Consider the following 14,927-nt stretch of genomic DNA (forward strand, 5'->3'; position numbering starts at 1 on the left):
TTATTATAATTCTGAGCAAGTGACAAAACCTCTCTGAGCCATATTTTCTACATGAGTTTCAGGGATTGTAATCCCAGGTTTTCAAGTTTGTTGCAAAGATGAGCTCTATTCTAAATACAATACAAGGAACAATAAGTGGAAGATAATGTTATCATTATTCAATCTTCATATACTGAGTGTTCACTGTCAGATACACCCTCTAAGTGCTAGGAATAACACACAATAAGTACATGAGTAATATATAAACATATTTTAAAACATAAATATATATTTTTTGTATATATAACAACAAGAAAAACCCCAGAAGTTTAAGTGCACTAACAAAAGGGGTAGTGGGATTGAGACTATTTATAGAGACAGAGTGAGCTTTTTGATTAGGTTTTGGGAGATTCCTATTTAATGGTGTGACATTTGGTTTAAAAGCTGAATGAAGTCAAGAATAAAAAATTCAGATGAGACGTGATGGTTGCACAACTGTGAATATGCTAAAAAAACTGAATTGTATACTTTACGTGGTGAATTGTATGGTGTGTGAATTATATCTTGATGAAGCTGTTTTTGTTTTTTGTTTTGTTTTGTTTTAAAGTCTGAAGGAAGAAAAGAAAACAAGGTGAAAATCTTTGGGAAAGAGCATTCCAGCCAGAGGGAACAGCAGTACAGAGACCCTGAGGCCGGAAGGGGCTTTCATCAGTTGGGGGAAAGGAAAGATTGGGTGGTGGGAGTTTAGTGAGGGAGGAGGAGATTGAGATGGTGGAGATCCAGACTATGGTAGGGGACAGACCATGCAGGGCCTTGCAGGTCATTTTGAATACTTGGGATTTTATCCAAATTGCAATGGGTAGCCCTTGAAAGCACTGAACTGGAGAAGTGATATCTTGTTTATGCTTTGAAACAATCCCTGTGCTTTCTGTATGGCAACAGGATATATAAGAGGGCAAAAATATAAGCAGTGACACCAGCTAGGAATGCTTCACAATAGTTAGAATGAAGGTCCTAGATATTCCAATTCTGACTTTGTCCTCAGTCCCTCAAGCTCTCCTTTATTGATCATATACTTTATTCTGAGAGCAGAGATGTGACTGAAAAGGCCACTGCGGCAGAGGGACCCATGAGAAGTAGAGATTTCATGCTTCACCACCACCACAAAGGAAAAAGGTTACTGTAGTATCTTGACGTTCACCTCACCTTTGGTTTACCGTAACTTGGACTATTCCTATAGGAAGGTTTCAGGGTTTTCAGCTGACTTATCCTGGGCCACAAGGAAGAGGGTCAGGAGGGTTCCCTTTGCTAGGCTAGGTTTTGCCAATCTTTTCTCCCCATCTCAGCCACTGCTTGGAACCATTCTGAACCACCTCTGTCTCTCTTTAAAAACTAACTCAAAATTTCCCATAAGTAGGAAAATACATGGCAGATGCTCAATCTATAAATTTTATAAATCAAGTAGCTTTGCTGCTTTATATAAATGATTAGAAGCATGGCCTTTGGAATCAGATAAAATTAGGTTTAATTGCAAGCTCTGCTACTTAACAAGTGACTTAGGGATAGTTCTAAATTTTGTTTAGTAAAACTAGGGACAACAATACCTGTGCTTCATTGAGTGTTTAAATGTATTGATGCATGTAAATCACTTAGCACAACATCTAATACATAGTAAGGACTCCAAATTGGTAGTATTATTATTATTACTTATTGTAATAATTAGTAAGTATGTTACTTTTACCAAGGAAAAAATACTTTTAAAAAGATCAAGTCTACTTACCTTTAAAAGACATGAATCTGTTAACTACTACATGAAGTTAAAACTACTTTATGGAATCCAAGATAATAATTTCAATTTTTTCCCTGTAATAAAATTAGTTTAAAATAAAGGTAATAATTATAAAATCTTCAGCAAATTTTTCATTTTGGAATTCAGAAAGTATAAATAAGCCTCTTAGCAAACTATTTATAATTATAAACTATTATGGAGTACAAAGTTGGTTATTTTTAATATTCCCAAAATGAAAATCAAACTCACAGTTTCAGTATTCAAAGAATGATCACACATGTTATGTTATAGCTATCTGAAGGAATATTAGATATACTTTTAAAAATTTTCCAGGGAATTTTAATGATATGGAAAATGTTATATTGCAAGTGAAAAAGTAGGATATAAATACCATCTCTTGATACATTGACACATACATGTTTATGATATGTATATGTGATATGTATATTAGATATATGTCAAGAACTTTGTGAGGGCCTTCCCCTCTATAAACTCACAGCATGGCATTGATGGAATACTCTGGCATAACAATTTAACAAAAAATGGAAAAGTCCACCCAAGTGAACAGAAAAGAAAGAATTATAAATATGTCTGCTTTCCTAGGGAATAGTTTCTTACTAGCATCTTTTAATCCTCTTTAGTGATTCCTTTATAAGGATTCCATAAGGACCTTTGCATTCAAGAGCCCACCTGTTGCAATATAGTCAATGGTGTATCAATTAACGGCCATCAACTAAACACCTTCCATTTATAACAGTATGAAAGGGAGAGTTCCTGAGTCTGGGAATAAGATGTCTGCACTGCTGTACCTCATGCAGACAGCAGACCACATGTCTTCTAAAACGGGCTCTTTTAAATATCCATTAGAGGCAGCAATACCAGTGATCACACTCAGCCTTCCAAAACTCTAACAGCAGTGGCAAAGGAGATTTAAATATATATAATGCAAGCAACTTGTTCTATAAGCATTTAGTATGTCGTTATCCTTCAACAGAACTGTTCTGATTGAAATTTTTATGGTGTTTAGGTCTTAGGATGTAGTATTTCTCATTTCAAAGAGTAACCTCGGTTTTTTAAACTTTTATATAAAACCACAGTGCATTTAACTGATTTAATGAAATTTAATTCCTTACTTTAAATTCTAAGAGTAGAAAAGCCTTTTTGAAGGAAATCTTTATTTAGATGGTAGAAAAGTAGAGGCCTAGTTGGTAGTAACACTGACAATCATGACTTGTGTTATTACATACACCCCATCAGCCAAAAGTCAACTTCTTTAGGAATACTAACTATTGTGCTTTGGCGGAAATTTGAGTCTTTCATTAGAGTAAAATTATGTCTGACATTTCATAAGGCTTAAAGGCAAACAAAAATGATTAATCACATTCATAAATATGCAAACTTACATTCAAACCATGATATTAAAAACGTATATTACATTTGAGACAAAATGGCAAAACCAAAATTTTTAATTGCCAAGAATTTTATGTGGCAAGTTGGTTTGTTCAGTAACATAATAAAATATGAATATTACATTGGCAGAAGTGGAATTAAAGAACATAAAATATTACTTTAAAACAGGAAAACAATGGGATCACTTTCAAGAGCCTCATGGAAAGCTTGTAATTTAAAGTGCTACTTTTTCATGATTAATGGGATTAACATGTGGCTTTTCTATGATGAAAATCATGGTACCTGAGTATTACATACATTCAATTACATATCGCAAACAATATTATAAAGATGTAGTTTTCTAATTACTTAAGCAATTATTTCCAGCTTATTCAATGCTTTGTCTAAATAGCTTAAGATATGTAAAAAGCAAACAATCATACACATATAATTAAGGATGAAACTTTTTAGTAAACAAGCATGATATCTAATAAAATGGCACTTGAGGGAAATTATTGGTTAACCTAAAGGAAAAAAATATCACTGTTAAATTCCTGCCTGGAGGTTAAATTGTGGTCCTGCATTAATAAAGTAGGTTTTTTTTGGATTCCCTAGCTTTTGGTATTACTTTGGAACCTTTCGTATTTTCCCCGTAGATAGTTCAGGTGAGCTCTAAAATTTGAGAGGACACAATAAAATAAAACTCTCACTTAGATGGTAAAATATATTAATTTTGATATTATATAAATAAAGTAAATCTGATTCATTTACTGGGCAAGCGCTACATTCTAAACTACCCCACTTAAATTAAACTAAATTCTGCGGCAAACAATTTATTTTCTCATTAGGCAATTAATGTTACCTTCAATAAGGCAATTCCCACATAGCCTTTGGCCATAGCTGTTGTCTTTAAAACAAAGTTCTAAATCGGTAGATCGTGCGAAAGAGTATGATTTCCTTAGCAGGTGGTAAAGGAAATCTACAATAGGGACGCATGCTCCAGAGAATAGGAGTTTTTAAGAAGCCTCATCTAATTAGCAGAGCTCTCCCTTCCAATCCCTATGTTCAGTGATCCAAGAAACTGAAATGCGAATGGAAAAAATGAATCTGTGAAGTTAAAGGTATAAAATTCTGCAACGTTCCTCAGACTATTCATTCTTATTTCCAAAATGGGAAGGGATTAGAGCTAACAGAATACAACCTTATTTCTCTAGAGCAAAGTAGATGAAAATGTATTTACATTCTTAAAACTTTTTACAGCGTTGATTACTGCTCATCAGTAAATAAGGGAGACCATTTCATTTATTTGGATATGCATATTAACCTGGAAAATCCATAAAAACATCTTTATCGTCAGTAAGCCAATCAGTATAGCGAAATATAGTGTAAAAGAAAAGGAATATTAGTTGATAAACACGTGACTAGAAGCATTTCAGTAAGAAAAATCTATCATTTTCATAAAAAAGCTTTCTATTTTACACATCATCATTACTGAATCACAAATAAAATACTATCAATAAACACGTTCGAAATTTCTAGTAAAAGCCACCGCATTTTCCTTATTAGGAATGTTTGCTTTCAGTCGTCCTTTTTGTCTGAGGTACTCTCTTCATGACTTTCAGGGCTGACTTTATTACTTACGACTGAGGGAGTTGCTTGGACTTCTTTTGGTAATGAAAACACATGGCACGTCTGGAGGTCTAAGTAGGTTGTAAATATCTTAGCATATTCTGGATGCTTTAGGGCAAAACTTTTAAATTCCTCTAAAAGAGGAGAAAAAACAAAATCCAATAAATTGAGGTGAATCTTCTTTTGGCATGATGCAGATTAACATATGATCTTAAAAATACAATGATTGCAAAAGTCTGTTACTCAACCCTTATAAATTGTGCGACCACTTTGGAAGATAGTTTTTTCCATTATCCAGTCAAGTTGAAGATATGCATACTTTATTCCAGGGTATATAAGATAGAGAATTTGTGCAGATGGTGTTCTGGGAGACATGTATGAGAATGTTTACAGTAACGCTATTCATAACAGGTAAAAAATGGAAACAATTCAAATGTTTGTCAACAGTTGAAATGGATAAGTAAATAATGGCATATTCATAGCACATAATGCTACAAGGCAATGATGATGAATGAGTAGCTGTGTTGGAACAATGTGGACGAATCTTAAAACCATAATGTTGAATGAAAAAAGCCAGATACAAAAAGAACACATGTTGTATGAGAACATCATGTAAAGTTCAAAAACTTAGGCAAAACTAATATATATTAAAAATGTGTACTTCTATGATGAAATGCTAAAACAAAGCAGGCAGAGATTCCTTTTTAAGTCAGGTCAGCAGTTCCCTCCTTTAAGACAGAGGAAGGGGTTGTATTTGGGAAGGGGCACATGGAGGCTTTTAGAGTTATTAAAAAGCTCTATTTCTTGACCTGAGTGGTAGTTACACAAGTGTTCATTTGTAAAACTTTATTGTGCTCTATGTTTATGTTTTATTGTTTTATGTAATTTTGTTATTTTTTTGTAATAGAAATGTTAAAAAAGTTTTTTACCCAGGATTTTCTACTACTGGCTTTTAAAACTATTTTAACTTTTAATTCTGGTAAAGAAATAAAACCATCTTGAAAAACTGAGCCCTGACTTATGATCAGTAAGGGCAAGTAGATTGTATGATATGTAATAATCATATCACAAGACCCCTGAGTAGTGGGCCTCCTTTTCTCTCAGGTGTTTTAGATTTGGGAAGTGAGTTAAAGTATAGAAGGCTTACTAAATTAACCATCAGGGTTTGAACCTCAAGTCTCCAATAGCCTGGAGTTTCTGAAATATGATGCTACCCTCAAGTTTGACATTTCTCTCTCTTCTTCTGTTTGGATGGAGAAAACTTTATTGAGCTTATGTAGCAAAGGGAGCCTGGTCTTTGAATCAGCTTGCTATTTGATGCTATAATAAAAGGCTCTTAACCCAATATCCTATTTCTATCCATTCATTAAAAAAAAAAATCTTCCAATAACCAAGTGTCTACTTCATGGCACATTAGATGCTACCTAGCAACTCTTGAAGATAAAAACAGGTCTTAGCGACGAGGAAGTCACCACATTGAGCCCAGATCATTCTGTGCAGTTACAACATTATTTTGCATTAATAGAGCACTTTTTACTTCCAAATCAGGCAAGCTATTAACTGTTCTTTCTTAACATCCCAAATAAAGATTTTTCTGCATGACTCTATTTCAATGACAGAGATACAGAGGACGTATGTGACTTCTAAGATACATGGGCAGGAGTGTTGATCTACTGAAACCATAAGCTTTAATTTTAAGACATGTGCTCTGGTCAAAAAATTAAGCTCTCTGTCCTCTTTGGGGATGCCAGTGGCATTAAAGAGTAACATTTCTAGAAGTGCTGAGAGCTGGCAACAAGTAGAATCTGGGCATTAATTTGGCTAAAGGAAAACCAAGAATGAAAACAGTTTAAATGATCACATTTAAATAATGTAAATGGATACATTCATAATACATTTCTATACCTACTTTTTCATAAAATCATACTTAAATACCTCAAACATGCCTGCAAAAAAGTGGGCTTGTATAATATTGGGGAAAGGGAGATATTCTGTGTATTCGAAAAAGAAAAAGGTTGAACTCCCAAAAAACAAAGTAGATTTCCCTAAAAAAATATTAAAATTGACAGGTAACAGTATGACTACCTACAAATAATTCCTAGTATTAGCTTCCATTGAAACAGTTATTCCAAATAGTTTTTCAAAATTTGGTACTTTGGAGTAAGAGAGAGTCTTAATTATGCAATGAAAATGGCCAGAGAATTAGTATACATGGGGTTTATTTTTTTATTTATTTTTTTTAACATAAATTTTTATTTTTTTATTTTATTTTATTTTATTTTTTTGGGGGGTACACCAGGTTCAATCAACTGTTTTTATACACATATCCCCATATTCCCTCCCTTCCTTGACGCCCCCCCCTCGATTCCCCCCCACCCTCCCTGCCCCAGTACATGGGGTTTATGACTCAAGTTTTATATTAGTATATACTTCCCAATTTAGCCTTTCTTTCTTTTTTTAAAAATGAACTTAACAGAGTAAGTGCCCTAGGCAGTTAATTACCTAAAGTAGAATAAAGGACAGCCAAAACGACAGGAATTAAAAGCAGAAGAGTAAGAGAATTATGTGATCTAATTCCCTCCTCCCATGAAAGTTATCAGGCTGAAACTCTTTAAAGACCAGAAGGAAAAAGGCATTGGAGAGGAACCCCCTTCCAGCCCAGGAGATCAGACTGGGGAAGATAAGCCACACTGACACCTACGACCACATCAAAGCTAAGGCAGGGGCCTCTCCCCTGAGGTGTGTTTCCCAAGGACACCGTGAAATATGTAGAAACTGACAAACCATCCCTTCAGCCCTTAGGGGACTTGTCTTGATGTGTGGACTTGAGCCATCAGGAGAAAGGCTGGTCACTGGTGAACAGACCTGCCACTTGGCCACAAGGTCTTCCTCCATGACAGTCCCTACCTCACAGAGGTGCCATCAACATGACATGAGATAATGAACGTGAACGCTCACCTAAGCCACGAACAGGAAACATTAATAGATGGTTTAGCTATTTGTTATTACTGTGGGTCTCTTGGTCCATATCCCTCTACTGTGGCTACAACTCTGACATTCTCTAGTAGATGATCTTAGGTAAGTCACTTAAATTCGTTGCATCTCAGTAATATAAGAATAATGAAGAGTACTGATTGAATAGACTTGCTGTAAAGAATAAGTGAATTAAATATATATAAAATGTGTGAAGGGTGCTTAGCATATGGTAAGTCCCCAATAATTAGCTTCTACCATTATTCCACTGCTGTTACTATTATTTCTATTGTTAACATATTAGTGTAGGGAAACAACACTCTTGTATGAGGGTCAGTCACAGTCTGGATGCCCATCTTATGTATACTGAATCAGGAGCCAAACTGCCTACTCACCGTAGGAAATAGAATCCCCCTGGGCTATTTCCTTGAAGAGACCAGAAACATCAAGGTCAGGCACTCCAAGGGAAGCCTGCAGAATGGTGGAGAATTCTTCCTCTGTTATGAAGCCATCCTCATCAACATCAAAGAGCTGAAGGAAAAAGAAAATAAAGCCTAAGAATGAGCTCCTCCAGAGCAATGGTGGTATGGGATAATCTTGGAAAAGAAACTCTTTAGTAAGTTTCTACTACTAAGACTTTCATTGACTTTCATTGTGCTAGGGGCTAGGGATGTATGTCCATAAGTATGGTCTCTGCTGCCTTCACAATACTTATAGTTTAGTGGTAGAAACAGATGGAATTAAAATAGGGCTACATGATGGGTGATGCCTTAGAGGGCCAGGACAGGGAGAGCGGGAGGGAGTTGTGGGAGGGAGGGGATATGGGGATATATGTATAAATACAGCTGATTCACTTTGGTGTACCTCAAAAGCTAGTACAAGAGTGTAAAGCAATTATATTCCAATAAAAAGCTTAAAAAAATAGGGCTACAACCATAGTAAGTACAAAAGCACACGGGATGACTCCTACCCAGAGAGGTCAGAGAAGGCTTTATAACATTTGAGTTGGGTCTTAAAATATGAAGAGATATTCCTGGTATATACAAGGACTGGTAGGTGATTGCCTGGGGCTCAAGTCAGGAGACAGAAAGACAAACAAGAATCAGATCATGATGGATATACAAGGCCTCATCTAACCCTGCAGGATTATGATGGGAAGGGCTGTGGGGTGATTGTGAACTGAGGGAGCTCTCTCTGAGGCAGAGTGTGGAGGATGAATTGGGGGCAGAAGGTTGAAAAGACTAGAGGCAGGAAAAACAATTAAGGGTCTGGGGTGGAGAAGCAGGAAGGGCAGGAAGAGACAGAATGTATAAGGAAGCAAAGACTGGACTTACATCTCAATTAGAATTTGTAGTGATGGAAAAGAAGGAGCCAACTATGGCCAAGGTGTTCACCAAAATACTCAACAGCTCAGGCTGGTGGGTAAAAGTGGGTTATGTTATCAAGAGTGGGGGAACAGGTACCCAATGAGATCAAGGGTTAGACCTGGAGAGGTTAAATTTGAGTCAGAAGTGCCAGGAGGAAGTAAGATTCAGCACATCAGCTCAGGGGAGTGATGAGGCTTGAGATATGAATTCAGGTACGAACTGAAATTACGAGTGTATTTGAGTTCCTCTGCAGAAAATGCACAAAGTAAGGCAGAGCCCTGGGAACTGCAACAGTTGAGATTTGTGCAGGGAAGAGGAATTGGCAAAAAAAAAAAAAAAAAAAATCCCTCAGAAGAAGCAGCCAGAGAGATGGAGAAGCAGAAAAAGGAGCGTGTATCTTGGAAGCTAGGGAAGGTTTTTAGGAAAGAGGAAGAAACTCTGACCATGATATTGGCCAACAGAGTAAAATACCATAGGAAGGTCAACCAAGAAGCAAAAAGATTTGCTGGATTTGACAATTAGATCCCAACGACAGATTGTAATGGGAATCAAGGAATGAATAGAGGTGAGGCAAGAAGGCAAACGCATGGGCTCTTCTTTTAAGAAATTATGGAATAAAGGGCAAGAGATAGATGGGATAACAGCCACGCACAAAAAAGGAGGCTGCCTTCAGGAAGGGAGAGACTGAATATGTTTACAGGCAGAGGGGAAAGGGTGGAATAGCTTGAAAGTCAAGCAGCAAATTAGGGATAACTGATAGATAATTAATATGGCATATTCAAAATCTTCTCCAGGATATTAACATTTTTTTCATGATATCAGCACTGACTCTTTGCAAGCACTGATCCAACATGTTCAAATCACTTTACACACTCATTTAACCCTAATAACAGTCTTATGTAAGGGAGGTGTTGTTATTAGCCCTATTTCACAGATGAGAACGCTGAGGAACAGGGAAGCCAGGTAACTTTCCCAAAGTTACACAGCTGGTCAGTGGTCAAGCTGGCACCCAAATGCAGGCAGATAATATCTATAGCTCCTGCTGTTAAGGTATCCACTTCTGACCAAACACACGATCAAAAACAGGTATTGGATAAGGTATGATAATCATGAAAAGAACCATAAGCAAACATTGAAGAGTGTTTTGATTGTCCACTAGGGTGGGAGGAGAAAAATATAATTTGAAGTTGTGATTTGCTGCCCCTAGATGAGAAGGCACGGACTCCTAGTCTATTTTCTGCCACTCAGCCCCTAAATGGAGGAAAAGATAGCTAGAAGGGGCAAAGTGAATAAGCTAGCATTTATCTTCACAACGACAGCAGCCCCAGGGCTCTTTATGGGCCTTGGACTTCAGACATTAACTGCCAGGATTCAGTCATCCTTCTCACAGACTCTCAGTTTTCTGTAAAAGTCTTCCATTCCTAAACAATTCTCACCAACTCATCAAATCATCTAAATTTGGTGCGTTGATGCTCTCCTTTCTGTGTAAGCTCCCGTCGTACGTCCATCCTGGGGACTTTTACTTCCTTTCCATCTGTCCTTTGTCACAACTACCCCACAAAAACCCCTCCATTTCTCTCAGTTCCTCATTGCTCCCAATAGCCTCCTTGCTACAGAGTTCCCAGTTCTCAGGTAAATCCCATGCTCTAGGCTCTGGTAGAAGGTTTAACATCCCATTTTCCTTGGGGCATGGGGGAGCAATATCTCCCCAGTGCACAGAATGCTGCAAGACTCTGAATCAAAACATCCTGACCTTCCTAGCAAGCACATGGTCCAAGACCACTTGGACCCTGCCTGGAATTTGAATGATGAATAGAGTTCGAGTTTGCTAACTCTAACCGCAGTGCCCAAGGGAGATGTAGAGCAGTTCCCGCAGCTGGGACCTCTGGAGCTGCCTGCTTCGGAGTCTTCCCTGGAGCCTGCTTGCTGTCCTCACAACTGATTCCTCAGCCAGAGCCTATGCCTATTGTTTACAGCTGAAGAACAATGACTAATATTCTACCTCTAAAGGTCACCGTGATGATGAAATATGATCAAAGATGGGAAGTTAACTGTGAAGTGTTACCCAAATAAAAGTATGTGAATGGATGCTGTATATATGATACTACTCAATGAAAAATAGAAGCATGCCAAAATAATTTTCAAAAACATCAAGCACCCCTGAGAAGGTTAAAAAAAATAAAGTAAAGCATGACACTTGCCTTACTGAAAAAAGAGTTAATTATAGTTTTAAGTCCTTCTTTCCTCTCTCACCCACCCCGCCGTCAAAACCAAGGTCTAGGCTAGAGAAAAATCTCAGGACTTCTTTAAAAACAATAATTACTATGATTAAGGGCCAAATTTTCTATCAGGTCTTTCATTGGTAAACCCAAAGTGACCACTTGCCCAGCTGAACTTATAATCACACAGACAATCCCAGAACAGAAACAGAAATGTCTGGATTGGAATAAGTTAGCTATGTGTGTAATTTTAGGTTTTATGATGAATAAGTCTGTAAAAGCCAGAAGTTTTCAACTTGGAAAGAGTTCTGGCCCTTGTCTTGTGACCATCTGTTAAGCATCAACCTCTTAGGTTCTTTATAGGCCTAGCAGTTAACTCAGTTGAAACCAATCTGAAATAAAAAGTCAACCTGGAGACTCCTCTGTCAACGACAGAACACAAGGAAATTCCTGAGGCTATCCCTGGTGGCCTCTAAGATATGAGAAAGGACTCTGAGAGGAAGAGAGTCCTTCCAGATGATAGAGGGGAAAGCACTTGTTGAGGACACAGTGGGATATTCTTCTCAGAGAAAATCAGGAAGAAATAAGAGTAGGAAAGGCATGAGGAAGGGCCTCAGCTGTCATGGCGGATGAAGTAGAGACTCAAAGAGCTGAATGATAAGATTCTACGTACACAGCTTGATAAACGAGATCAAGCTTTTGTTTTACTTGAGAGCAGATCATATAAGATTAGAATTTGGAAGGGAATGTCCAATTCAAATATGAATTAGATAAAGCACCTTTCATCTCCAAAGAACCAAAACACACTTTGGGAATGTATTCTTCCCTCTCCTTTTGCATATATAAGTGATAAATAAATGGAATCTGAGTTCTCATAGTTCAAACCTCCATTAAGTTCTGCTGGGGATGGGGGACATGGATTTTATCCACCTGCCCCTCATCCCCCCCGCCCCATACTGCTGTGACAATACATGTGATATACAGGAAAACATATAGGGTGGAAACTGGGGACATTTATGATGGTATTCACCTGACGCCACCACAACAAAGTAAACTCCATTAGGAAAAGATCACCTAAAATATCTCTGATATACAGAGTGAGAAAATAAGGATGGATCAGAACTTTCTGCACGGTGAATTAGGATGACTGGAGACAGGCAGTGTTTATTTATAAACCTCATTTTGGGGCTTCAAAATGGGGAGGCCGAAAAGAAATAATTTTTAAGCTAATTTATTAAATCACCTGCTCTTCAATCCTGATGCTGTTAACTAGGCTGCTTCCAAAGACTTTTTTTTTTTAAACAAATGCCTGTGTTTTCTTTATTCTCAGTAGCGATTGTCTTAATCACATTACCCTCGTGTACATGTCACAGCAGATCTATAAACACTTGTAATAGATGCACTGATTTTCAAATAATACACTTAGAGTCAACACTTGTTTACAAGACAGACCAAGATGCTTTCAGTGGGGCTGACAGTACCTTAAATGCCACCTGGATGATCTCCTCTGTGTTGGCAGGGTTGCACAAGACAGCCAGGCCAATTACATACTCTCGGAAGTCGATACTGCCATCATGGTTCTGTGAAAGGATGAGAGAAATCAATTAGCAGGGCCACTGGTTGAATGACTATTAATCACAGCCCACAAGGAGAAATTCAGGCATGCCACGCAGCTCAACATCATCATGTACAGGCCTATTTGAGAACACCTTTTTTTAGTGTTTAAAAAAATATTTTTTAAATTTTTTGGCCACACCTTGCAGCATGCAGGATCTTAATTCCCTGACCAGGGATACAACCCAGGCCCTCTAGAGTGGAAGGGCACAGTCCTAACCACTGGCCCACCAGGGAAGTCCCCTGCACTGAGCCTATTTGGAAAAAAGTTTGCACTGAGATGGAACAGCTAGTGAGTGGCCCACCCATTTCCAATTCAGAAGGAAGAAAAATATATTTTTGTTCAGTGGTAAATATGAACATGTTATCACTGAGGCTCATTTAGAGTGGCTCCATAGCACTCAGTGTGGGTTCCTGAGCTCAGCCTTGATGGCATCCTCTCTGGGAAGCAGGATGGAAGATTTCATCCTAGGTGGGACTGAAGTCTTCATTCCACCATTGATGGTGGGCCTGCAATGATGGCCAACATCAGTGGGTCACTAAGAGACCCTCTACATATAGGAAACAGAAGGGAAAGGAAAAGGGCAAAGTGAGGCAATAATCACAGCTACATTCTTTCTTCTTTCTGGGCTTAATCTGCAATAAAGCAGGAATAAGCAAACCTGAACAACTTCAAGGGCCCCTTAGTGATATCAGGCCCTGGAAGATCCTGCACTTCTAAGCCTCTGGAAACTATAGCTAATTCATATGATGTTTGTATCTATACACTTCAGCAGGTGTTTCATGATGGCATTATAAAAGAAGGGTTTGATAATTTTAATCCATGCTGACTGAATGCAGAGTTTTTCCTACACATGAACTACTCACCTAGACAGGAACGCTGAGGGGATGAAATGGGGAGAAAGAAGAGAAAGATTAAAGAAGAGAGGAAGAAAGGGAGAGAGAGTCAAGGCAGAGAGGGACGGAGGACGGAAGGAAGAGAGAGAAGAGAGAGGCACTAACAAGAAGGAAAGGGGAAGAGGAGAAAAGAAAAGAGAGGTGGAGAGTGGAAGAGAAAGATGGAGGGGGAGAGAGAGAGGAGGAGGAGGGAGAAAGAAACAGAACAACAAGCACAATAATTATCATCCTAGACGTAGAATCATTTCAGCAGCAAGATCTTCAAATGATGAGTTGCCAGATAAACTCTGAACTAGTAATAACAAAGCTAGCGAAGTACTTGATAGGTGAGCAGATGTTTGGGACCGATAAGAGTGTAATCTTTGTGACTAAATGTCTACATTTCAACCATCAGGAGTTCCTCTAGGGCAGGGATTGACTTCCTTCTGTGCAATATATTCCCATTGCCTAGCACACATAGGTAGGTGCTACCTTTTCCTCACCTACCCTTTACCTACTACTTTGGGTTCACCTTAAGACACTCAAGCAGCGTTCTTCACTGGGGTTTCACAGATGAGCCTGAAAAGGAAGGTCCTTGAAGCCCCTAAAAGGTTTATATGTACATTTTTCTAGGGAAAAAATTTTGTTGCTTCCGTCAGCTTCTCAAAGCAACCAAGACTCACTGTCACCATACTACTTTATCTTGCTGCAGGGTGGGAACTAAAAAGGAATAATTTAACTTCATTTTCCCATCAGAGAAGGTAGAAACAGAGATTTCAAGATTTCCCTAAAGTAACAGTGTCTCTTCCAGAGATTTAGCACTCAGGTCATCTGACTTCCATTTTTGTCTCATTACCAGCCTCTATGAGAGCTGTTTTCTTCCTTTTTTTTGATCGACTTTATTGAGGTATCAATTACAGTCAATAAAAAATATCCATTTTAAGTGTACAGTTTGGTGTTCTTTGAAAAAATGTAGACACCAAGGTAACCACCATCACAATTGATAGCTACAACATTTTCATCACCCCAGAAGTTTCAGAGAAAGTAGGGTTTTAAGGGACATAATTTTCCTTGTTGTGCCTCTATCATTTA

At 38.0% G+C, this 14,927-nt stretch overlaps 1 protein-coding gene across 1 annotated transcript in view; it reads right to left on the reverse strand.

Moving 5' to 3' along the window:
• Positions 1-4,441: 4,441 nt before the first annotated feature.
• LPCAT2 (lysophosphatidylcholine acyltransferase 2) overlaps positions 4,442-14,927 on the reverse strand; it is a 60,935-nt gene continuing 50,449 nt past the window's right edge. The window contains exons 12-14 of the mRNA XM_057712068.1: positions 12,827-12,925; positions 8,155-8,290; positions 4,442-4,920 (exon numbers count right to left, since the gene is read on the reverse strand). Coding sequence (XP_057568051.1) covers positions 4,736-4,920; positions 8,155-8,290; positions 12,827-12,925 — 420 coding nt within the window. The 3' untranslated portion in view covers positions 4,442-4,735. The remainder of the gene's footprint in view (positions 4,921-8,154; positions 8,291-12,826; positions 12,926-14,927) is intronic.

This window comes from Hippopotamus amphibius, chromosome 16 (genome assembly GCF_030028045.1).
Source record: "Hippopotamus amphibius kiboko isolate mHipAmp2 chromosome 16, mHipAmp2.hap2, whole genome shotgun sequence".
NCBI lineage: Eukaryota > Metazoa > Chordata > Mammalia > Artiodactyla > Hippopotamidae > Hippopotamus > Hippopotamus amphibius.